This window comes from Camelus dromedarius, chromosome 4, assembly GCF_036321535.1.
Source record: "Camelus dromedarius isolate mCamDro1 chromosome 4, mCamDro1.pat, whole genome shotgun sequence".
Lineage (NCBI taxonomy): Eukaryota > Metazoa > Chordata > Mammalia > Artiodactyla > Camelidae > Camelus > Camelus dromedarius.
In genome coordinates this window covers 41,325,048-41,349,241 of record NC_087439.1, presented here as the reverse complement: position 1 = coordinate 41,349,241, position 24,194 = coordinate 41,325,048, and the positions used below count along the sequence as shown (strand labels likewise).

General features: G+C 32.7%; 1 protein-coding gene across 7 annotated transcripts in view; it reads left to right on the top strand.

The window, feature by feature from the left end:
* The window catches only part of SCN3A (sodium voltage-gated channel alpha subunit 3), a 113,505-nt gene that overhangs the window by 57,375 nt on the left and 31,936 nt on the right, over positions 1-24,194 (top strand). For 5 of the 7 annotated variants that reach the window (XM_064484865.1, XM_010982456.3, XM_064484864.1 and 2 more), the window contains 6 exons: positions 4,949-5,296; positions 6,309-6,441; positions 7,786-8,024; positions 15,011-15,184; positions 16,340-16,696; positions 18,497-18,967. In XM_064484865.1, the coding sequence (XP_064340935.1) occupies positions 4,949-5,296; positions 6,309-6,441; positions 7,786-8,024; positions 15,011-15,184; positions 16,340-16,696; positions 18,497-18,967 (1,722 nt within the window). The remainder of the gene's footprint in view (positions 1-4,948; positions 5,297-6,308; positions 6,442-7,785; positions 8,025-15,010; positions 15,185-16,339; positions 16,697-18,496; positions 18,968-24,194) is intronic. The other 2 variants (XM_031451569.2, XM_064484866.1) reach the window with 2 other exon arrangements.

The following is a 24,194-nucleotide window of genomic DNA, read 5'->3' as shown; positions in this document are numbered from 1 at the left end:
TGACCTAAATGCTCTTGAAGAGAACTAAATTAAAAGCAGTCTATTTTCGCTCTAATTTAATGCCAAATACAAAATTCTTCAGAATATTTTCAAGTCAAGGAGGGAAAATAGTTTCAACTCTTTGTTTATAAGCTTTATCAGTTGCATAATGAAAAGTAAATAGTTATGAAATCAATGATAAGTACAGTTATGGCTTTGAACTCTATTTGGGTCTATTAGAATTTCATGTGCTATGAATTATTAACTCTTCTAATCATATTAATCTAGGTCAGAATTATGCTCTAAAGATAATGCTTTGAGGGACATGCTATATAATTAAGTTAAAGCCCAAAAAAACACCAACTGTACATCAGTCAAGGGGTATAATATACATCTTATAAAGAACAAAAAATTTGGAATAATAGAGTGATAAGCATGAAATTCACTATGGTGTTTAGCTCTTCATTGGGAGGAGAAGGCATATGTTAGGTATAAGTAGATGTTTATTTTATAATTTATATTGAATATGTAAGTATGAATTTTAAAAAGAAATAAACTCTATATTAATAACATAACTTGAATTCTCATGTTAGGACAAAATAGATATGAACACAGAAAAATTTATAAGATTAAAACCATTTTCCTACAGAAAATGCCAATATCAGGAGATTCAACTATTATCTTGCATAGTACAAATATAAAGTATGGTGCTGAATATAATACAATTGGGACTAACTTGAAGCTCAATAGGGAAAATTAGTTTCTCAAATTAGATTTTTTTGACTTGAACTTCCCTCGATATTTTAACATTATTAAGACAATTAGGGTCATTAGGATTAGGAATATTTGACACTATAGCATGATGATTGATGTCACAAAAGTTTGTTCTTATCTCAACTCCAAAGTAGTTCCGTGACCTTGTTCGAGTCATTTCTACTTTGTAAGATTTCTGTAAAATGGGGTAATAATGTCTACCTTAAAGAGCTGTGGATTCTTAAAGAGATCTATGTATTAAGTAAAATACAAAAACTTTCTGTGACAAAGAGTGGAGCTCATATTAAGTTAAAATGGATGATTGAATTCCAAATGAGAGAAACTAAAAATGTCTGAGTAATTTGAGTTCTCACAAATGTATACACTTAGTAGCGATATTTACATGAACGTATTTAGGTGTTTTTGAAAATAGTATTATTTCCATTATTGTTTCATCATAATGCTCAAAGAAAAACTTGTGGATTAGTTCACTCTGCCAATCAACAAATACTTATTAATCATCTACTACGTAGAAGAAATAGTTCTAGAAAAAAATCTCAATGAAGAAAAATAAACAATTCTCTTACTTCATGAAACTTTAAAGGAGGAGACAGACAATAAATAAATAACTTATAGAATATGTCAGAAAGTGATAAGTGCTATGGGGAAAAAAATAAGCAGGAAAAGGAGATTAGGAGCACTAACCAGAGGTAAAAATTTTAAATAGAGTGTCTTGAGTGGCCCTCACTGTAAAGGAGACATTTCAGCAAAGATTTAGAGGAGGCAAGGGAAGAAGCTATCTTATCGAAGAGCATTTCAGGCTCACTGAAGAGCAAGCGTAAGGCCTTCAGCCTGGAATGCTTAAGAAGCAGCGGGGAGGCCTGTGTTAAGTGAACCGCAGAGAGGCAAGAGCAAAGGGAAGTTAGCTGACAGCCAGAGTTTAAATACTAAAAACAGGATCAGTATACACATATGTTATATGTAGTTCATTTTATATTTGTAGATACAGAGATAGCAGGATAGGTAGATAGGTAAGTAGGTAAGTAGGTAGAGAGAAAGGGAAAGATTGACAGATAAACTAGATAGATAGTAGATTTTCAAAAGTAAAAGGAATAGCCTATTAGCATTGATATTTACATATCTCAATAAAGACAGGCAGACAGTATTAACACAACTCACAGGCAAGAAGTTTACAATTTCTGATTGTATAAACAAAAAAGGACTCTCTGAAAGGTAAGAGAATCTGTGGACGCGGTGGGGATAGGAAGCATAAGATGGGCATCGCATAATGTTCAAAACAAATACATCTTCTAAAAATGTCAAGGCCAAGAAGCCATAAATTATGCGTATCCTGTCCTCTACTAACATGAACTTTTTAGATGTTATTTTACATTTATTACACTATTTTATTTTAAATAGATAATATATGTCCATGGTACAATATGAAAAAGTACTTAAAGATGTACAGTGGAAAGTGAATCCCCCATAAAGATTTTATCTAGATTGTTTGGACACAAAGAGACAATGTATTTTAAACCAGAAGCTTTGTAGCTAGAACCAAGCATAGTTGTTGACTTATTGAAAACATTGATAAGTTACATACATTAAACTTATGCTATTATTTCCAACAAATACTCACTTTACATGCTTGAACTAGAACATTTTCAAATTCTCTGCATCGTCTTCCATTTTGACTTCTCAATCCACTTCAAGTTCAGTCCCTACATGTAGGATTGTGTCTTACATTCCTAAATTCTTCTATTTTCCCTTTTGTTACTAAAAATTACGAAAAAGAGTTCAGATTTACCTTCTTGGAACAAGGCAAAAAAGAAAAAAAAAGATACCTGGAATTTATGTTTTGGCATGTCTGAGGCGAAGAAAGATGGCCTTTTGGTCCTTAAAACATAAAAGCTTATTTTCCTTAGAGGAAGGGCTGTCAGAGCTGTGGGTATTCCCTCCACTCTGCTGCATCTTCTAGTGTGTTATTTTTGGTTTATTTTCTCTCAATACTATTTTTGCTATCTTCTTTTTTAGTCTCTGTTGCCTTGAAAGCTATGCTCACACCCATTATTATACTTTCCAAAGAGTGAACAGAAGTTTCAAATAAGCTTAAGGATCTGGAACGTCTTTAAAAACACCCCAACATAAAAACATGCAAATTAAAGGCATGTACCAGACACATTATGGATGTACACACATGCCACATACTCCCAACCAATATTGTGTAGATAGATTTTCAGTTTCTAAAGACAGTATCCTAACACAGGTATATTAAGTTGATTATATTAAACTATCCTAGGAATTAATATAAAACAAAATTAGTTCTCCTCTGAGTGTTAAGATGAGGTCCACTTGCATTAAAATTACCTGGAATCTGTGTTGAATATTCAGATTCCAGAGTCCTCCACCCTGCTTACTAAATCCCAATTCCAAAAATCTGGGACCTAAAAATACACACTAAAGTCTCAAAACACAAGACTGAACATACCAATATTATACTTATAATTTAAATTGAGCCCGAGGAGATTGAAAACAATATGATTCTTTATAATGAGGATTGAATGTCTTCACAATGTCTAATTTCTTGATCACTTTGATGACTGGAAAATTAGTCTAACTACTGTGTAACATTGGGTAGACAAACCTACTGCACGAACTGAGTGTCACACAGACACAGTCTCAGGCTGGATAAGCTGGGCAGTTCAGTAATTCCTGTGAATATTTCTAACCAAATCCAAAGCAACAGCACATTTCTCAATGAATAATATCCTTTGAGAACATCACTGAGGCAGAGGGCAACAAAGATTATTCTAGTGCTTTGCAGTCTGGAAAAAGCCACAAAAATAAAGCTAAAAATGGGGCATAAGAAAATCAACATGACCTATTAGGCAGAGGGACCAAAAATAAATTTGAGGGAGTCTGCCTTTCCTGTTTTTTTTTTTCCACTAAAATTATTTTCTTTAGTTTTTTTTTTTTTCTTTAGTTTTATATTGAAGCTTGGAGGAAGAAAGGGAAGGCTGAGGCATGTTTACTGCTGGCATATAGATTTGTATGCATATGTATGTGTATATATGCAGATACATTACCCTGGCTGTGCAGAGAGGTAGAACAGGCCATGAGAGAGGAAGTAAGCAGGGGAGACAGGGAATGTCATTGCTAATGAGAAGGGGAGTAAACAAAGGTTCGGCAGGTGAATAGAGATGTTTTTGAAAATTATCACCAAGGCTAGAATAAACACAGAATTATTTGGTGCTGCTAATTTAAAATCCGTTCAAAAAGTGAAAGAAGGGACTGCATGCTAAATCCTCATTTTCCAGTAGCAGAAGCTGTTTACTTGGTTTATTCATAAATGTACGTAAATTTTAAAGTTTTGAATCATCCAGTTTTTTCAATAAAATTAAAGTGAGATCAGAAGAATAAGCTGTCTTCCACATCACTCTTATTGGTAAAGTCATGTATAAATCATCTTACTTTTTTAAGCAAGTGTTAAATTTTAAACAATAGTAATTTACATAGCAGTTTAAGAATTCTCTCTGTTGTGTTTGCTATGACATATATTCTCTCAAACAAGGTGAATCATTAGTAGCCATTTGGGAAACTGTTAGCAAATTTAGAAGACAGCATCATAGTTAAATTTCATGACTTATTATGCCCATGTGGATAGAGACAAGCAGGTCCAGAAAAAAACAGTACTTTCCTTTTAGAATTCAGAAACAGAGAATGGAGAGATAATGGTTTTGTTTTTAAATCATTATCCCGAAGTGAAATATTGGTACAAATATTTTAAATTTAAGTTAGTAGTCTCACTTGAACCAAAACTTATTTTCCACGTTGCATGCCCTTTCAGATAATAGGACTTAGGAGTGAAAGCCACCTACAAAAAGAATCCTTTGACCTCTCCAGCATCAGGTTCTGCACTTGTAACATTATGATAACAAAATCTACCTCACAGAACTAAAGATTAAATACAGTGGTAGTACACTTAGTAAATTTCATATCAGGATTCTTAGTCAGAAAAACACTCTTTTATGTTTAAATTTGCATTGTGGTTTTTAATAAAAATATCAAAACATACATGTTCTCTATAAACTTGATTACCTGTGTTTAAGAGCAAGACTATTCTAACCCAAAAGCAAATAGATTCTGCAATATTAAGACTTTTACTAAATAGTTGTGTCCCCCATCCCCATTCTTTCCTTCCTTGCTCTCTCCTCAGTCTCTGTTAAGTATCCGTGGCTCCCTGTTTTCCCCACGACGCAATAGCAAAACAAGCATTTTCAGCTTCAGAGGTCGGGTAAAGGATATTGGTTCTGAAAACGACTTTGCTGATGATGAACACAGTACATTTGAAGACAGCGAGAGCAGGAGAGACTCACTGTTTGTGCCACACAGACATGGAGAGCGACGCAACAGTAACGTTAGTCAGGCCAGTATGTCATCCAGGATGGTGCCAGGGCTTCCAGCAAATGGGAAGATGCACAGCACTGTGGATTGCAATGGTGTGGTTTCCTTGGTGGGTGGACCATCAGCTCTAACCTCACCTACTGGACAACTTCTGCCAGAGGTGATAATAGATAATAATAGATAATAAATTAGCTACTAATAACATTCTACACCAATTTGAAATCATCAAGGCCTGGGCGATTTAGCCTCTTATATCATCCTATTTCCCCAAAATGAAAGTCCTTAAAAACAATATACTATTGAATGGAAAACAACAGAATCTTTAGAACCAATTTTATTGTTTGGGACCATTAACTTTCAAATGCTTTAGGTTAAAAGAGCCCAGTTTTTAGAGTCTTGGGTGAAACTCGTATTTGCAAATTCAGTAGACCTATCAACAGAAAATTATGGACACTACAACCAAATTGCTATTATAGATGTATGTTCACTCAGAATTGTATAAGTATATATTCATATTCTGAAGATTTCATATGCTTAAAACTATATATTGTAATGACCAATATATTGATAATGGGCAGTTTTCATACAACTGTCAGTATTACAGTGACTCTAAAATGTTTTGATTTCTTATAGGATAGCATATAGAAATAATTAAAGAAATCTCAGGAAAGCACACACATTTCATTGTACATCTGTGTTTGTGCATGGAAAATAATTGGCCCATATATGTCAATATTTTCAATATAGCCTCAAAGAAAATAATTCAGCCTTGAGACTATATAATACTATTATTTGCTTTGGGGGAAGATTGATTATTAATCATTGAGATAAGTTAAAAATACTTTGCATTTGAATGAAATAAAACAATGTATGACTTTAGCATGTTTATGAAAATTTTCCCTGAAAACTTGAACAGGTAAATTAAAATATTTCTGCAAATAATTGCCCTATACAATTGCATCGAACTGGTGAATTTTTGTTTCAATTCTTTAGAGTATCACCTGTGATTTTTTTAAGCATTTATAACTTAATAATAAATTCAGTATTTTATTATTACTTGAAAATTGTTACTTGAAAAAATTGCATGTAGCATGATTTTCCAAAGAAATGCTATGTAATGTTGTATTATTCATTGAAAAGGGTGGTTTGAGCCATCAGTATTTGGTTTGCAGGGCACCACCACTGAAACAGAAGTCAGAAAGAGAAGACTAAGTTCTTATCAGATTTCAATGGAGATGCTAGAGGATTCCTCTGGAAGGCAAAGAGCCGTGAGCATAGCCAGCATCCTGACTAACACAATGGAGGGTAAGAAGGCCATGGGATAGTCAGCTTCCTATGATGATTATATACTTTGTGGAACTATTCCTTCTTCCCAAAGAATTACCAAAGTCAGTTACCCAAGATTAGAACTGTATAATAGACCTAAGTAGATGATGTATGGAATGCATTATCATCACATTGATTACAGAAACCAATATTGTCCTAATTTCTTTTTGAGTCCATTCTCAATATCAATCTGCAGGTTTTTATCTGCAGAGTAATATTTCACCACTCGATGTCTCATCAGTGAGGATTTATCCTTATATTATATTATCCTAAAGCAATTAAACATTTTCTTTTTTTAAGTTTTGTTGTGTAGAAGCACAAGGAAACATCTCTTTCAAGCTTTAATTTGTTCTCCAGGCATGGAGGTGGTGATAGGTTGGGAGGCATATGAATGAGTTGGAGAAATCAAAACCTGTGCTCTACTTCAACAAGGACCCTAAAAAAAAAAATCTTCCCTCCATCTTCCGCATACACAGAAACCATTACATTCCTCCAAAGGACAGTTCACACAACTGCTTGTAGATTTTGACACACAGGAATGGGCAGCAACTGTTACTCCCTTGTTCATTCATTAAATAAGTCCCCACTTCTTCAAAGTTTGGAGGAATGTTATACCAGCACTGCAGTTTGATAAATCAATTATAAATCATTTCTAACATTAGTTCTTTGGAAAACTTCAATTACATTTTGTATTTTATCCTGTTGGTGTACTGGATATCCAAACAGTCACATAATAATTACTTTATAACAGGCTTCACCCATTAAATTACTAATATCTTTTTTATATGTTAGGCATAAAATTCTTAAAGATATGAGTAAGCATGAATAACAGAACTAGATTTAGGTCTGAATATATACTGAGACGAAGGACACACTAGATTCTTGTTGTGTGCAAGATCAATGTATATGTGGAGACAGGGAGAGGAAAGAATGCATCACACATTAATAAGGATCACAGCTTTAGACAGTTTTCTTAAAAAGATGATTTCAAAAGAAATAATAATTGATACATTTAATAATTCTGTAAAGCTTACTTTAAAATTCTGTTTTGATAAAGAAAATATAGCAATTTAATGACCAATTAGCTAGTTATTAGGTAATGAAGTTAGTTTGAGGCAAAATATTAAATCCAAAGTATTTATTTTCTGCTTGATTAAAGGAGAAAGTTTATTTACTTGACGTTTTTATGAATATTTTGTGAAAATATTTAATAAAATTTCCATCCCTAAGTAGAAGCATCAATTTTATCAAATAATGTATAATGTAAACAACAAATAATTTGTTTTTGTTATTTACTACTCCTACTCTTTATTGCTCCCCCAGAACTTGAAGAATCTAGGCAGAAATGTCCACCATGCTGGTACAGATTTGCTAATATGTTCTTGATCTGGGACTGCTGTGATACATGGTTAAAAGTAAAGCATCTTGTGAATTTAATTGTTATGGATCCATTTGTTGACCTAGCCATCACCATCTGCATTGTCTTAAATACCCTCTTCATGGCCATGGAGCACTACCCAATGACTGATCAATTCAGTAGTGTGTTGACTGTAGGAAACCTGGTGAGTTCATTTGAAGTTTTCTTATTTCTTTTGTCAGAGATGGGACAGATAGACCAAAGAAGAAATCCATCTGTGCTGTGTGGAACCCCCAAATTATACCCTCTTTCTTCATAAGAAGAAATACTTAGAGGGTTATTACAGAGAATCTCAGTGATAAGTTCTAGAATTCAACTGGTATGAATGCTAATTGTTGAAACCAACACCCGTGCTGATTGATCATGGTGTCTAAAACTTTGTAAACTTGTTAAAATTTTTATTGTAATTCTTGCTGGAAATATAGGTTCAGAAAAACCATGAGATCTAATTCTAGCTCTACAAGCATGCAGTTTTAACAAAGAAAATACACAGCTTCTGAAGAAATCATGTCTTTCGAAGGGTATACACAAAGACTGATTTCTGTACAAAAGAGGGCATAGTATTGAACTGCCTAATCAAATGCTTCAGTAGAATTCACACAAGAGAATAAATAGGGGGTAAAAATGCATTTGTAATTTAGCCACATTTTTACTTCAAATAACTTGAGCAGACATCTATGTATGTGTATGCTGACATGTTTAGTTCCTAAGTCTATATGAAGAAATTGAAATGGATGAACAAGTAAGAAAAGAATTTATGTAGTTTATTAATCAAGACTTTCCTTTTTGGCACAAGACAGAAAAGAACTCAAACTCAAACAGAACTAGCTTAAGAGGAAAATAAAAGACTGACTCATGGAATGGAAAGAAAAAGATGAACTACCAAACCATATGAAGAGTAATTTTCCAATTGGGCTTCAGGAAATGCTTTAACCAAGGGCTCGGATGTAGCACAAACATTCACTGCATCTTTTATTTGTAGGTCAGGAAACATGCTCAGCCATAGCTCACTGGTTTTAAATTTTGTAACCTCTGCACTGGAAAAAGACTCGATCGCTTTTTCAGTTCCAGTTCAAAAACTCTCATGAAGGACTCTATTTGGCATACATAGCTTGATGCTTGCTCATCTCTGGTTTAAACAACTTTGGCAGAGGGTGGAGTCATGTGAAAATGGCAAACTTGAGGAATTATACACATAGAGGAGCAAGTCCTAACAGAAAAAGAAAAGAGAATACTGGGCAAACAATTGCATAAATGTCTACCCCTATAAATTACTTCCACTTTGCTCCATTATTTGACTCAGTAGAACACCCACCAGATTCTTGAGATTTTCTTCATTTTTTGGCACCTATGATACTGATTCTTTTTTTTTTTGCATTTGTTCCTTGATCTTTCCAATCACTCCATCTGCCTCCTTTTCTGGACTTTTCTTCTTTTGCCCATTAAGATTATGTTTTTCACTCAATATTTCTATGTAGTTCAACAACTCTAGGAATTATCTACTCTTATGGTATAAGCTGTGTTCCATTCATGTGTTTCTAACTGTTACACATCATTGCTCCAGGATAACTTTAAACACAGTATGTCACATCTGAAAGATTACCTTTCTCATGGTTTATTAAAAGTCCTAAAAAATCTCAGTTCAGTCTTATGTTACCTCTAGTAGTAGCTTTCTAGCTTCAAAGAGCCTTCTAGCTTCAAAGATAGAAATTCTATAGCCATTTGATTTGCTTTCCCTTTATTTCTTATGTACAATTTTACACAAAGACCCATTATTTCTTTTTTCCAGGTATCAATTTTTTAATCCTATTACTATTAAAATTATATTTTTAGTACTCTGCACTCAGTATGCTTTCACCTTGCTAAAGTATCTATTGTCTATATTTGTGGTTCAGCACTCTTATCTGGTTTTCAAGACTCCCCATCTGATTCCATCCCTCCTATACCATCTTATTTTCCATTGTTTCCTAATCAGCCACCACTAGTCGCATCAGAACAGCCTTTTTACTGTACCACACAAATGTTTATATGTTTACATACGGGAAAATGTTTTCTACATTCAGATTTAAAGTGTTCTGGCTCAGATCACTCCATCTCAATTCTTCATACTCTTCAAGGTCTAAGTCCAGCCTCATCTCCTCTAATATGGTACTCAGTCCATACTGAACACCCTTTTCTTAACTCCTAATGCATTTGTGAATAAAACATCATTGAATTTATTAAACATTGTCTTATTGTATCATAATTCTTGCTTTTCAAATCAACCATAAATTACTCCATAGCAGAGATCACATCCCATTTTTCTTTTGTATCTCCCATAGTGTTTACATGGTTGTAGCCCAATAAATAACCATCCGGTTGTTTCTTACCCAAAGGGCTGCATCATGTAGCATGGTTTCATGAAAGAACATGGGCTTTGAAGTCAGGTGGAACTAGGTTTGACCTTATTGCCAGTACTTACTAATAATGTAGCATCTGGATAAGTCTGATAAAAAATCTGAGTCTTTGTTTCTATTATTGAAACGGATATAATAATACTCATCTCCTAGAGTTGTTGTGAAGGTCTAATGAGGTAATATGAAAACACTTAGCACTGTGCCTAGCATCTAGCATGTGCTCAATAAACAATTTCCTTCCTCTTATATATTGCTATTAACCTTTCTTTGAAATACTGGTGGAAAATAGTTCTGCTCTAACTGTTGTATTTTTTCCAGGATATTGGACAGTGAAGGAAGTTAAATAGTTAGGAAGAATTTTTGGAAATTTGTCAAAGTGAAGCAGGAAATTGAGGTTTTATAGAATTTCAAAGTTTAAGCAATTGAGTATGGTAGCACAGGATAAGAGAGTTTAGATTATAGGATGATCAAATGGAAAAACACTAGACTAAAGCACTAAATCTGGGTCCAAGTCCAGTTGTCCATGTCTGGGTCGTCTTGAAAAAGTCACAGATCTTCTTTTCTCAAGAGTACAATGTGTTGAACTAGATGATCTCATGGCCCTCCCACTTCTAAAATTCTATAACTTTGAGTAGCAATGGAGATAATGAGGTAGGGAAGTGGTGTGAAAGACTGATCACTGATAGATTGTTTGTTATAGAACAATGAGGTAAGTAGTATTGGGGAAACAAGACTCATCAAGACAAAGAGAATAGATGACAGAGTTGACTTGAGTTAACTATTTCTAACCATAAGAATAGGAGAATGTGTAAACTGGCTGTTTCTGTTGGCTAAAAGCTCATTATTAGCAGTAGTGATAATGTTCTATATGTGTAAGGCATCTCATAGTTTCTTATATCTTATTTTATACCCATAACAAGCTTTATAATATTTATACATGAAAAATAATATATATACATATACACAGAGAGAGAATATATTCCTTATAAAATACTATAAGGAATTCCTATAAGGTACACAGCTGACTTTGAATTTATATTATACACCATGGATGGATGTTGCATTGCATATTTTGTGGGGAGTTTATAGTTTGCTCATTAAAATAAATTTAAATTTTCTGTGGACTAGTTTATTACTGCTCACATGATTGCATATTGCCTTATAAATAAGGACATCGAGGTTTTGGTTAAACTGATAACAAAAGAATGTACCATAAAAGAGTTATGGAACTTTCAGTCATTACTTAGATCAGAGTACCCTTTTGTATCCTGTTTCTGGAGCATATAAAATTATATCACTTCCCTGTTGATTAGATTGATCAAATTTGAGTAATGAGACCTCAAATCTCTATTGAGTTTTTTGAAGATGCTCTGTTTTGTTTTGTTTAATTTTGCTTTAACCGTTATAAAATCCATGCACCCACCATAGGGATTCTGTAAGCAAGAAATCTTACATCAATCATAGTAGGTTAGATAATATCTTCATCATACAAATATTTCCAACTAACTTGCAATTTTTTCTTCAGGAAATATCGATAGAGATTTGTAGCTCCTACACTGATTACTTTCCTCATTATAACTCTTGTAACCAGTAATTAAAGATTCATGATATCCCTTTATTCTGGTAGACCCAGAGGGAAACTTAGAAAAGTACATGTTCTAAGGATGCTACAGGCTATTTGCAAATAAAAGCCTAAAGAAACACAATTAGCAAAATTATTTTAATTAAATGGTGTGGTGTAGGATATGAACTCAAAATCTTAGGAAAGGGACATGATAACTCCTTGAAAGAAAAAAAAAATGGCTCTTGTTTATTGAAAGATAAAACACTTGGGAACCAAATCCAATAACTCATCTAAGAGGCCTCTTGCACCAATGAAAGAGTGCTATTTGGCCTTTCCTAGTGTAATGCAAAACTGCCTTTGTTGTCTCCCTCTAACAACTACTAAAAAGGCTCTTGTGTAACAATTATTATATTTACACCAAAATTTCTAATAAAAATTGCTAAACAATACAATATTGATAGAAAGCCAAGAATATTAGACACAGACCTGATGAATCATCTCAATATCCTCATTTGATGAGGGAAAAGAAAATCATAAATGTTAAACAATTTCCCACGATTTTTCTCTAAGTATATTTAAATTTCATCCTCCAAAAAATCAACAACAAATAGTTAAAAACACAAATCCAAAAGGCATGAGGATGATAAAAATATAACTATTAAAACAAGAAGCTAATAGTAATGGAGCAAAAGGAGGCTATAGTTACATTAAGTTCACTACAAAGAAATGGAATGTCAGTCTGGGCAAGTACAGGTCAAAGACCCAACATTCAAACTTCAGCCTTCAGAACAAACATTTATACCTTTTTAATGTATCAACAGAACTTTCCTATAAGTTCTCAATAAAGAAACTTCCCCAGTCCTAAATTGAGACCTTAAACTCTAACATTTGATCATGCCAAGTCCTGTACTCCCCAAAACAACTCAAAATACTCAAAATTTGTTTACTCTTGGTCCAGATTCCCAAGATGATTCTAATCAATACCTTTAGCATTTATACTTTTACTAGTTGTCTTCTGTCATCACGTACGATAGGCTAGGAACTTTTCACTGAATTTATCTCCTCATTAAAGCAGCTGGCTTAGGAAAGCTATCTGTTGTCCATAAGAAATTTATCAGCCTAAATGAACTAGGTTTATGCAATCTCAGGTTTGTATTTCCTAATTAGTATTGTATTTTTAAAGCCTAGTACAATGTCTAGTAAGTGCTCAAAAATGTCTTATGAATGAATGAATGGTTACTTTAGCATATAATTCAAAGTTTCAAAAAACAAAATGCCTCTGCAGAAGACAAAATATAATTAGGCTAAATCCAAACAATAAACTTGTAATATGTTTTTATTAATTGTCTGAATCTTAAAAACTCTTTGTGATACAGAAATTCAATGGCAGCAGAATGTATGTTTATAAACCACACATTAGCATTGTTTATAAACCATGCATGGGCTTTTTGTACAAAATTGTGTACATATCCAGAGGCTGCCATTTTTGATGAAGTTTTAAAGTTATGTAAACATAGGCATCATAATCAATATCCTGGGTTGACCTTTGGTAGAATGAGGAAGACTCTAAAAACTCTTAATCATTGACAATGATAAACTAGATCAAAATGTACCAAAAACAGTACCAGTGATTTTTAAGGCCTGAATTGAAAACATTTAAAGAGATAAATAGCTATGATATTAAATTGCAAATTGTAATTAAAATGTTATTTTTAAAGAGAAGTTTCATGCTGGGATTAAATTTTAGATAAAAGAATATAAATTGAAGGCATAGGTTTTTATAATGCAGGACATTTTCTAGTCATTTCAGAAGAACTGAAAAGTTCATCTTATGATTTTCTGTAGGAAAAGATACTTGTAGATCATTTACCTCAATCATTTCTACTCAATTTAACTAATATTTTCTATAATAAGGCTGCTTATTTCAAATAGTAGCTTCTCCTGAAACTATATGAGAAATACAATTTGTATGAGTAAGAACTTATTTTACACTCACCAGGGGAAAGGACTCCATGGTGAGTCCTTTTATAAAATGAAAAAATTCACCTTTTAATGTGCATTCCACCATATATGTGGATTTTCATGTACTAGGCTTTCTTGAAATGCATTTTATTTCTCTTTGAGTGAATGAATGATGAACTGAAGTTAAGCCATTTTTTCTGAGATGGATATTTCCCTTTCTGTGATTAGGAAATGAGATATTAGCTGCATTTACTCATTTGTAAGAATGAATCAAGATTTTGTTTAATTAACATATTTAAGAAACCAAATAATTTTGATACTGTTATTTTGACAAAGTTCCTTCAAGGTAAAGGCTGATTTACTTTGGTAAGTGGTAAGCTTGACGTTACAGTCATAATATGCAGCTTTTGCCTATAATTAATTAAGATAATTACTTGAAGTGATTTTTTGCAAGAGTAATTTCATAGTTCTTCATGTCCTTGGGTCTCTTAGCCTGTGGTTCTGAGTTTAAAAACAAAACCATTTCCTTTCTATTGTCAAACAGACATTTACCCAGCCACTCAAATAATTTATTAATACTAATTATGGGTGCATGCATACTGAGAATGTTCTCCTGCTGCTTTCAATTAAATCTGCAGTCCTTGCTCTATTTATCCATTAACCTTAATTCTGAGGCATGAATCCAGAAATGATCATTACAAAACATTTGTGGCAAACTCACTCTTGTTTCAGGAATGTTTATAAAACTATAGAAGATGGTGTGCCTTTAAAAAACACACACACACAAAAATCAAGAACAAAATGTTTTTTTTAACCAATTTGAAGTAACTTTTGAGTGACTTCCAATAACATATAGATTTGTTCCTAATGCAATACTTTTAAAAAGTTGGTTGTGATTATGTTGGAAGCATAATGTACCAAAAAGGGCAATAATTCAGTAGCTATCATTTAGTATCAGATTTCAAATGTGAAAAAATAAAAGGTTTTAAAGTCAGCATTGTCTTAGAAATCTAGCAGATTCATTAAATAATACAAATCCATTTAAAATACTCCCCTGGAAAAAAATGCTAAACTTATATCAATTTGTCACATTTCTTCACTTTAAATTTTAGATATTTTTACTCATAAGTGTTTAATATTCCTTACAGATTCTTACAGAACCAAAAGTTTTCCAATACTTGTGAAGTACTGATCTCTATTTTACTTTAGGTCTTCACTGGGATCTTCACAGCAGAAATGGTCCTCAAGATCATTGCCATGGATCCATATTATTATTTCCAAGAGGGATGGAATATCTTTGATGGAATTATTGTCAGCCTTAGTTTGATGGAGCTTGGCCTGGCAAATGTGGAGGGACTGTCTGTACTGAGATCGTTCAGACTGGTATCTGCACAGACCATGTTTATATTCTATCTTTCATTGGCATAATATTTTGAAAATGAATCAATGTGCACTTTTATAGTTTTTATATATTTTAAACTTACACCAATATGTGAGGTATTTCAAAGAAAATATATATTCTCTTTAAAGCTGAATGTGACTATTTTTCAAGAATGATAAAAACGGTTGAAACACTTCAAATAATTACCTATATAAGGCACATTTAAAAACACACTTGTGCTTCTAAAATTATGTTTTAAATTTACTTTAAAAATTTTTTGCTTTAAAGTCTGTAAAGAAATGCAAATAAAAACTTTACAACCAATTAATCTTAGCTTTTTCTCAGCCTTACTCATATAAGTGGGATCTACTTTAAAGGAACATGTGGGAAAATATTTGATCCTATTAGCACCTTAAACAATGATATAACAATTTTTTTAACTTAGTGAAAAAATATTTTAAAATATGTAAAATTTTACTGGAAATTAAGTAAAATGTGTATTTTTCTAATTGAAAGGAAGCATCTCTATAAGTTTGCCAGATTAGTTCATTTTACTTTTAAATTATAAATGTCCTTTAAAAATATACAACTCATACTTTTAATATTTCTTTCTACTCTCTAAAATACAGTCTGAAGGTGACATTAGTTTACTAAATTCACAAATGTCTCTAATTAAAATATTAATTTGTTTTCATGGTTATATCTGGTGATGAATCAGAAATGTTTTATTTATCACCTCTGACATATTTTAATCTCTTTTATTTTTTCATTTAAATGATATTGGAGGGTATAGCTCAGTGGTAGAGTGCATGATTACCATGCACGATGTCCTGGGTTCAATCCCCAGAACCTCCACAAAAAATTTAAAAATAAAAAAAACCAAACAGGACTTTAGAGATGAAAAATCTAATACCTAAAATAAATAGATAGATAGATAGATAGATAGATAGACAGACAGATAGATAGATGTGATTTGATTTACAATTCCAGTATTATCAACACTTTTTTTCTGGATCTGAATTTGTTTAGTATGGTTTGAGATTTTTATATTGCTCAGAGGTGGGTTTACAATATAGCATACTGATAAAACAATGTCTAACTAACTTTTAAAATTATATTGTGATTACTACTAAGAGTATGTTTTCACTTGATTACAGCTTCGAGTTTTCAAGTTGGCAAAATCCTGGCCCACCCTGAATATGCTAATTAAGATCATTGGCAATTCTGTGGGAGCTCTGGGTAACCTCACCTTGGTGTTGGCCATCATTGTCTTCATTTTTGCCGTGGTCGGCATGCAGCTCTTTGGTAAGAGCTACAAAGAATGTGTCTGCAAAATCTCTAGTGACTGTCAACTTCCACGTTGGCACATGAATGACTTCTTCCACTCCTTCCTCATTGTGTTCCGAGTGCTGTGTGGAGAGTGGATAGAGACCATGTGGGACTGCATGGAAGTCGCTGGCCAAACCATGTGCCTTATTGTTTTCATGTTGGTCATGGTCATTGGAAACCTTGTGGTACGTATGTATTGCAAACACTCATAATTAAGAACAAGATCAAACAGTACCTAGGAAGGTGGCCTGATACAGCAGACACGTGTGGTTTTATCAACAACCTAGACTCAAATCCCAACACTAGCACTCTGAGCATAGGCAAGTTACTTAACTTCTCTCAGGCTCAAGTTCCCCAGCTATGATACTGGAATAACAAAACTAAAGTCTTATGATTTATGTGAGGATTAAATGAGATGTATCTGTGAAAGTCTGGGAACAAAAATATTAGTTTTTTGGTTTCCTTCTTCAAAGAAATGTTTTTATCATCAAGATTAACTTTGTCCTAACATTATTTTTATGGCCTGCATTATTTTTTGTCCTAATATTATTTTGATAAGATAATAATCTCCACTAATTCTAAAAAAAATACTACTCTGTACTGAAATTGTTCTTTACACATTCATAGTTCATACTGTTTGCTTACACAGAGACATGTCTCATATTACCAAATTTTGAAGACAAATTTCGATGAAATAGAGCACTCTATTTTAGCTATGTATTGTAAGTATCCAAATGACTTGGAAGGGGACTAAATATATTCTTCCCTGAATTTGTTTTATTAAAGGAAAATAAATTATTGCAGTTTAAGTTATTCACAGGTATGGACATTGACCAGATTTAAAAGACTTACTTCTAGCTCTGACTTAAAAGCAGTAATGTAAAAGCACAATTTATACGTTTACATGTTTTAATACATAAATTTCTCAATTATGTATGGACAAAGTGTTTATGCTGTCATACTGAACCTTCCTTAGAGAAGTACATTTCAAATGAGATTGCTTAGAGGCTTGTGGTATATTGCGGACAGGCAGTATTTTTTCAGAACAGTAAATTAGGAAGCTCTAGATTCTGAACAAATCTGATATAAAAATAAGAAAACAAACTGGGCTTCTGGTTTAGTATGTGCCTTCCTACCATGTAGCATGTTTTGAAACTCAGTAACTACACTTGAAGCTTATAGTCCTATAAATATTATTTTGAGTCAGCTATTACGAATTATTCTTGTATTAATCATATTTTATCAGATAATTGGGTAATACTTTCCCCATGTATCTCAATGATACCCTGAGATTTATTCATATTTTCTGTGAAAATTAAAAAGGAAAAAGAAAAGTAATTTACATTATTCGGGTCCAGCCTAAATCCGGGAGTAATTTTAGATATTTCTCTATCTGTTAAACTATTTGGACAAATACATTTCACAGTCTATTGATGGGAAATGTGTTAAACTTTATATAATTTGCATTTAGAAATTTCTGCTATAAAAGTTTGTGGCCATTGGACAATGAAACTTATATTTCTAGTATATTGTTTTAACACTTACCCACCAGGCTATTAAATAAATAAAGTTATTATTTACATACATGAAGCTAGACATTCCATAGACAAACTGATAAAATGAAGTAAAATGACTAAAATGAAAATACTTCTTTTTTTCTCATTGGCCAAAACCACAAAAATGGGATTTTGTCTTTTCACTGGCAACCCTGAGAAGACACAATTTAAATCTTAGAAGCTCTGTTTTCCTGCTGTCCTCAGTTCGAAAGAAAAGGTGCTTGTTTTACCATTTTGCCCTTACAGCAGGTAGAGGATATCAGGTCCTTTAAATAGTGTATGATTGAGACAAGGTGTCTGAAATGTAGTAAGTATTCAAGAAGCATTTGTTGAATTAATTTTAACAAAGACTTATGAGTTCCCTGTTTAAGCTATTATGTTTTTACATACTTCAATATTAATGCATCGTATTTTCTTTTCTTCTTTTAGGTTCTGAACCTCTTTCTGGCCTTATTGTTGAGTTCATTTAGCTCAGACAATCTTGCTGCTACTGATGATGATAATGAAATGAACAATCTCCAGATTGCTGTAGGAAGGATGCAAAAGGGAATTGATTATGTGAAAAATAAGATACGAGAGTGTTTCCAAAAAACTTTTTTCAGAAAGCCGAAAGTTCTAGAAATCCATGAAGGCAACAAAATAGACAGCTGTGTGTCCAATAATACTGGAATTGAAATAAGCAAAGAGCTTAATTATCTTAAAGATGGGAATGGAACCACCAGTGGTGTGGGTACCGGAAGCAGTGTTGAAAAATATGTAATCGATGAAAATGATTATATGTCATTCATAAACAATCCGAGCCTCACTGTAACAGTGCCAATTGCTGTTGGAGAGTCTGACTTTGAAAACTTAAATACTGAAGAGTTCAGCAGTGAGTCAGAACTAGAAGAAAGCAAAGAGGTAAGAATGCTTTTAAAGTTTTTGTTGCATTTCCTATAATACCCTGCACTACAGTTATCTGATATTTTACAGTGTTTACATGCATTATTTAATGGTGAATTGAAGTTCATATATATATATATATATATATATATGGTAATGTTGAGAAATTATGACATATTCTTTATTGGGAATTCCATGCATTGAAATTCCAGCTTTCCACAGGACGTCATCATTCTGAATAATTAGTATATTTATCTTCTTGATAGTTTGAAAGTCTGATTTAAAAGGTGGTCTTCCAAAAAAGAGATGTTATTTAAACACTCTATTCTTCATTACATTGTGCTTTCTGGAAAAATCAATGAGCCACGTTTTATTGATCAGTGTGAAAGTGTCATCTCCTTACTTTCTATAACATACTAAGTTTTGCTATGATTTTTTAATATGAAAGTTTTGTGTAGTTTTTGTTTACCTCTAAAAGTTTTATTGATTATGATAAGAGTGTTATTCATTTATGAAAATGTTACACATATTAAGTAAAAGTAGCACTGATTACATTTAGCCCAGTCAAGGATGAGCAAATTTATAGTCTTCCAGATTAACTTGAAAACACTAAGAACTACTTAGAAAAGCTCCACTTGAGGATTATAGTTAATCTGTAGTCTGAAAAGCTGTTCTTACTATTATATTACTACTTATTTAAAATAAAGAAGGAAGGAAACTGTTCTTACTGTATGATTAGAATTCTTAGGATCCTATGATAGTAGCTCCATGGTATTAATTCTGCAATTCTGTGTTATGGAGAATAGGACTAATTTTTTTTTTACTATTACTTATTTATGAACTTCTAATATACCATGAGGAAGTAAGTATAGCACAGAATTATAAAAGACAAGTTTTAGCTTGAGGGTATAATATTGACACCATAGAAATCAGACAAATGATGTCTGATTCTGTGAGCATATTTTGGAACCCTCTTTCTTTAGTAACAGTATCAACAGAATTTGTATAAGTAGTAAGCAGCTGACATTGTCACAACTCATAGCTTCATGATCCTTTTTTCAGGCATTTCAGAACTTCCAAGATATATTATAATAGTAAATTTTAAAATAATTTTAAAAAGTCAAAAATACATACAAAATGAGGTATAACATTCTTTCTCTAAAATTCCACTCAAAGTCATCTTAATGAGTTCAATTCTAATTTATGTGTTGTTCATTCTGGTAAAATAAGAATTCAATTGTAATTTTATTTTCCACCACTTGATGTAGATTTATTTAAGAAAATCATCAACTAATTAATAAGCATTTATTGAGCACTTCTGTGAACTCAGCAGTCTGCTGGATACTAAGGGTAAGAAAGAGTTAAAGGAGACATTCATAACATAACCCCTCTTCAGGGAAATCTCAACACCTTTGAGGAAGCTAACACTAACTCACAAAATCATTAAAGATGTATTTAAAAGTTTAATCCTGCAGGACTGAATATAAATAAGTTTATAGATATTGAGAACACGAGAACATAGCAAGTTGCTAAATGGAAAAGATAAAACTGAAGTAGGCCTCAAAGTTTAGGTCAAATACATGAACAGAAAGCAAAAAGCAGAAACCTACTAAACAAGAGCCAGAGGTGACAGTGAGCTTAGTATTAGAGTGTAATAATCAGCATGAATAAAGTATTGGTTGAGAAGACAGTGGAAAATATGTTTGGGTGAGTAAGGCAATTTCAGATTATATAGATTTTGAAGTAAGTCAAAGAGCTTGGAATTGGCTGCACAGTCAATAAGGAGCTATTTGTTCTGAAGCAGGGGAAAAGCCCAGGGAAAGTGATGTTTTAGGAAAATTTACTTGATATCAATGAGTAAAACAGTTTAGAATGAGGTATAAGGGTTATCTTATGGATTGTGGTAACAATCATTTGATAATAATGAGGTGATGAAATTCCAGGCTAGGGTAACAAGTCTGGTAACTGAGACTAACAGGTAATTTGAAAAGCCCAGGAAATAATCTGGGAAATTGGGAAAATGGTAATGCAACTGTCTGAAATGGCCTTTTTAGGAAGGTTACCAGGTTTATGGGGGAAGAGAAGGAATTCGGTTGGGACATACTGAATTTGAAGTGGGATATAATGGGAACCAGAGCCTGGATGAGCAGTCAGGGTTTAAAAGTAGATTTGATTACACAGATTTCATAATCATCTGATTCCTTGAAAATACAGATCACCAAGGAATTAATCACAAAGGGAAAATAAGGGAAGACTAAGGACAAGACTAGCCTGGGGTCAAGAAGAGACAGAAAAGCCAAAGAGGTAGAGAAACTTTTGTTACATTAGTAGCGTAGGTTTTATCACATTGGACTTAAGGAAATTACATAGCTTAATTTCTTTTTACCAAACAGTTGGTTTCCAGAATACTTCAAAAACTCTATAATGAGCACAAATATTTCAAATTATTGTTTTAGATGAACACTGCCTTGTTGTCATGTCTTTTTAATAGCTAAAAAATCATAAATTTGGAATAATGAGTTACAATGTCTTCATTTTCAAGCCCTGGAAAACACTTTATTATCTGAACAAAAATTCCTTTTTTTTTAAATTTTTATAGCCATTCTGTTGTCTTCCAAACTAGTTTTGGATACGTAGAAACCAATTACAGAATGCAATAAACTTGTTTAAAATGTACAGATATATTAGAGGGAAAATACATCAAAGTAAATATAAAATTAATACCTCTATGAAGCTAGAACAAAATTTCAAATTATTTTACACAGTAAAATTAAATTCAACAGTAAGTTTTCCGTGGATGATTTTTTAAATTAGTACCCAAAAAACCTTGAAAGAGTAATAGGGCAATTCTCATATATGCTCACACAAAGATTAAAAGTACAGTTGACCTTTGAACATGAGAGTTAGGGGAGCTGACCCTGTGCCTAGTTGAAAATCTGAGTATAATTCACAGTTAGCCTTCCACATACATGGTTCCATACCTAGAGTTCCACATCTGCAGATTCAGCCAACTGAGGTTTGTGTAGTACTGTATTATTTACTACTGAAAAAAGTCTGTGTGGATGTGGACCTGTGTAGTTCAAACCTGTGTTGTCCAAGGGTCAACTGTACACTGATTTTAAAAATAAAAGCAAAATACAGCACTATAGAGCAAATTTAGGTAAATTCCAGCAAAGTTCAGTTTAGAGCTGAAAACAGCTGGTGTTGAACACAGGTCACACTTCAGATTCACATTTATGTTAGCTGGGTTATTCTTTTTTAATAGCCATTGCACACACACAAATTAAAAATAATATATCCATAAAGTGACATTTTGGGTCATGCTTCTTAGCTTTTTGAACACAAGTAAAAAAAGAACATTGGGTTGGTCTTTGAGGAGCCCACAGAATAGCCTTTCTCTTTGCTGACAAAGTGAAAAATCATACAAGCTAAACCTAACAGAATGATACATTTCGAAAAAAGGAAGGAAGAAAGAAAAGAAAAAAAAATTTGCAACACATTTCTGCTTTAAGAAGAGGCAGTAAATTAATCATTAATTTAGATGATATCTGAAAACTCTAGCTACTCTATTGCTTCCAGTTATTTTCATAATAAAATATATTTAGCTATAGCACAGTTGGGGAAAATGATCTCTAGAAGTTTTTAGAGCTAAAAATATGAATTGCTGTTATTATATACATTATATAATATATACATATCTATTATATGGACCACTAACATAAACAGATTGGTTTGGAAATAAATATAAAACTTTGCATGAAAAAATAAGAAAATTGAAGGTATGGATTTCAAGATAATGATCTTTATATTCTGGAAAAACTTGGAATTATACATATCTTGTGAAAAGACATAAGGCAGAATTTTGTCTGCTTTTATATATTTCAAGCTCACATAAACATGATTTCTTGACCTTTTTATATAACTATGGATTTTTATAATTTAATTCTTAGAAGGTTTCATGGTCTTCCTAGGTGAAAGACATAGAATAAATGCTCTTAAGAATCATTTTTGAAGTTGAATTCCAAAGCACAATCTAGCAATATCATACTGTGACCTTCACTGCTTACCATTCTTACTTCTCACAGGAGTAAAATCAAGCTGGCGCCATCAAGAATGCAATTCTGGTGTTTTTTAACCAGCCAGAGGCTCGTGCCACCACTTTTACCCAGGTTACCCAAGCAAGTTGTACATGTACAATCACTTTCTAAATAAATTTTGACTGGCCTGCATGCTTCTCAGCTATATTCCTTCCCCTGCCATGGCAAGGAAGTGCTAGACGTGCCCAGCTGCTCTCTGCTGAATCGTGTGACACATCACAGCATGGTCAGGCAAGACGGGCAGCCCCAACACCATATTTGATTCTGCTAATGATTTTCCAGTTTAGCCTTTTTAGGCTTTTAAAAGTAATCATTGCATGCTCTATAGGGCTTATATCTATTTTAAAACATGACAGAAATGTTTAAAGTTCAATATAGTCAAGAACTTGAGAGCATGCTTTTTTGTTACTTTTCTGCTTTTACTTTCATTAAAATAAGACCACAAATTTTTGTTGTTGTTGATTCAGCCCTTATAAGTCGTATTACCAAAATGAGCCTCACAGGGTTTTTTTTTTTTTCACAGTGCTGCCATTTTCAGACCATTATATTCAGATATATGAATATAATTTTCAATCCATCCAATTTATGTGCTCCAGATGGAAATGTTTGCTTTAAAGTTTTGGGATAAAGCCTCTGTTAAAAAAAAAAAAAAAGAGTAACGTGATCATGAGTTTTTGGATATGAAGGGCCATAGTCTGTATGCATTTGGGCACCACATAGCTTGGATTTTCACGTAGTTTGGGAAAGTTGTTAAGTCATGTGTCTGCAAAACCCTAAATGATCATTGTAAAGTAATTAAAAGATGAAAAGCATCTTGAAATGAGATAGGAAAAGTTCACTGCATCTTCATTATTAAGTAACTCATTCAGTGTACCTACTATTTTTATATCCCTGATCTATGAATTTCTCCCTAAATGTTCTACCCAAAACTGAGCAGGCAAAAAAGGGACTTGGAGAATTCCCTACTTTTGATTATCAATTATTAATTATAGTTTTATGAGGAGTTAAGGATATATCCAAAATTATTATAGGTTTGTAGATTAAATAAATCTTTATTCTCTTGACACAACTTTCTCCTATCTGATATCATTGCTTATTGGAATCTCAGCCAGACTGAGAGTTCTTGAAGGGAAATTATAAAGCAAAAG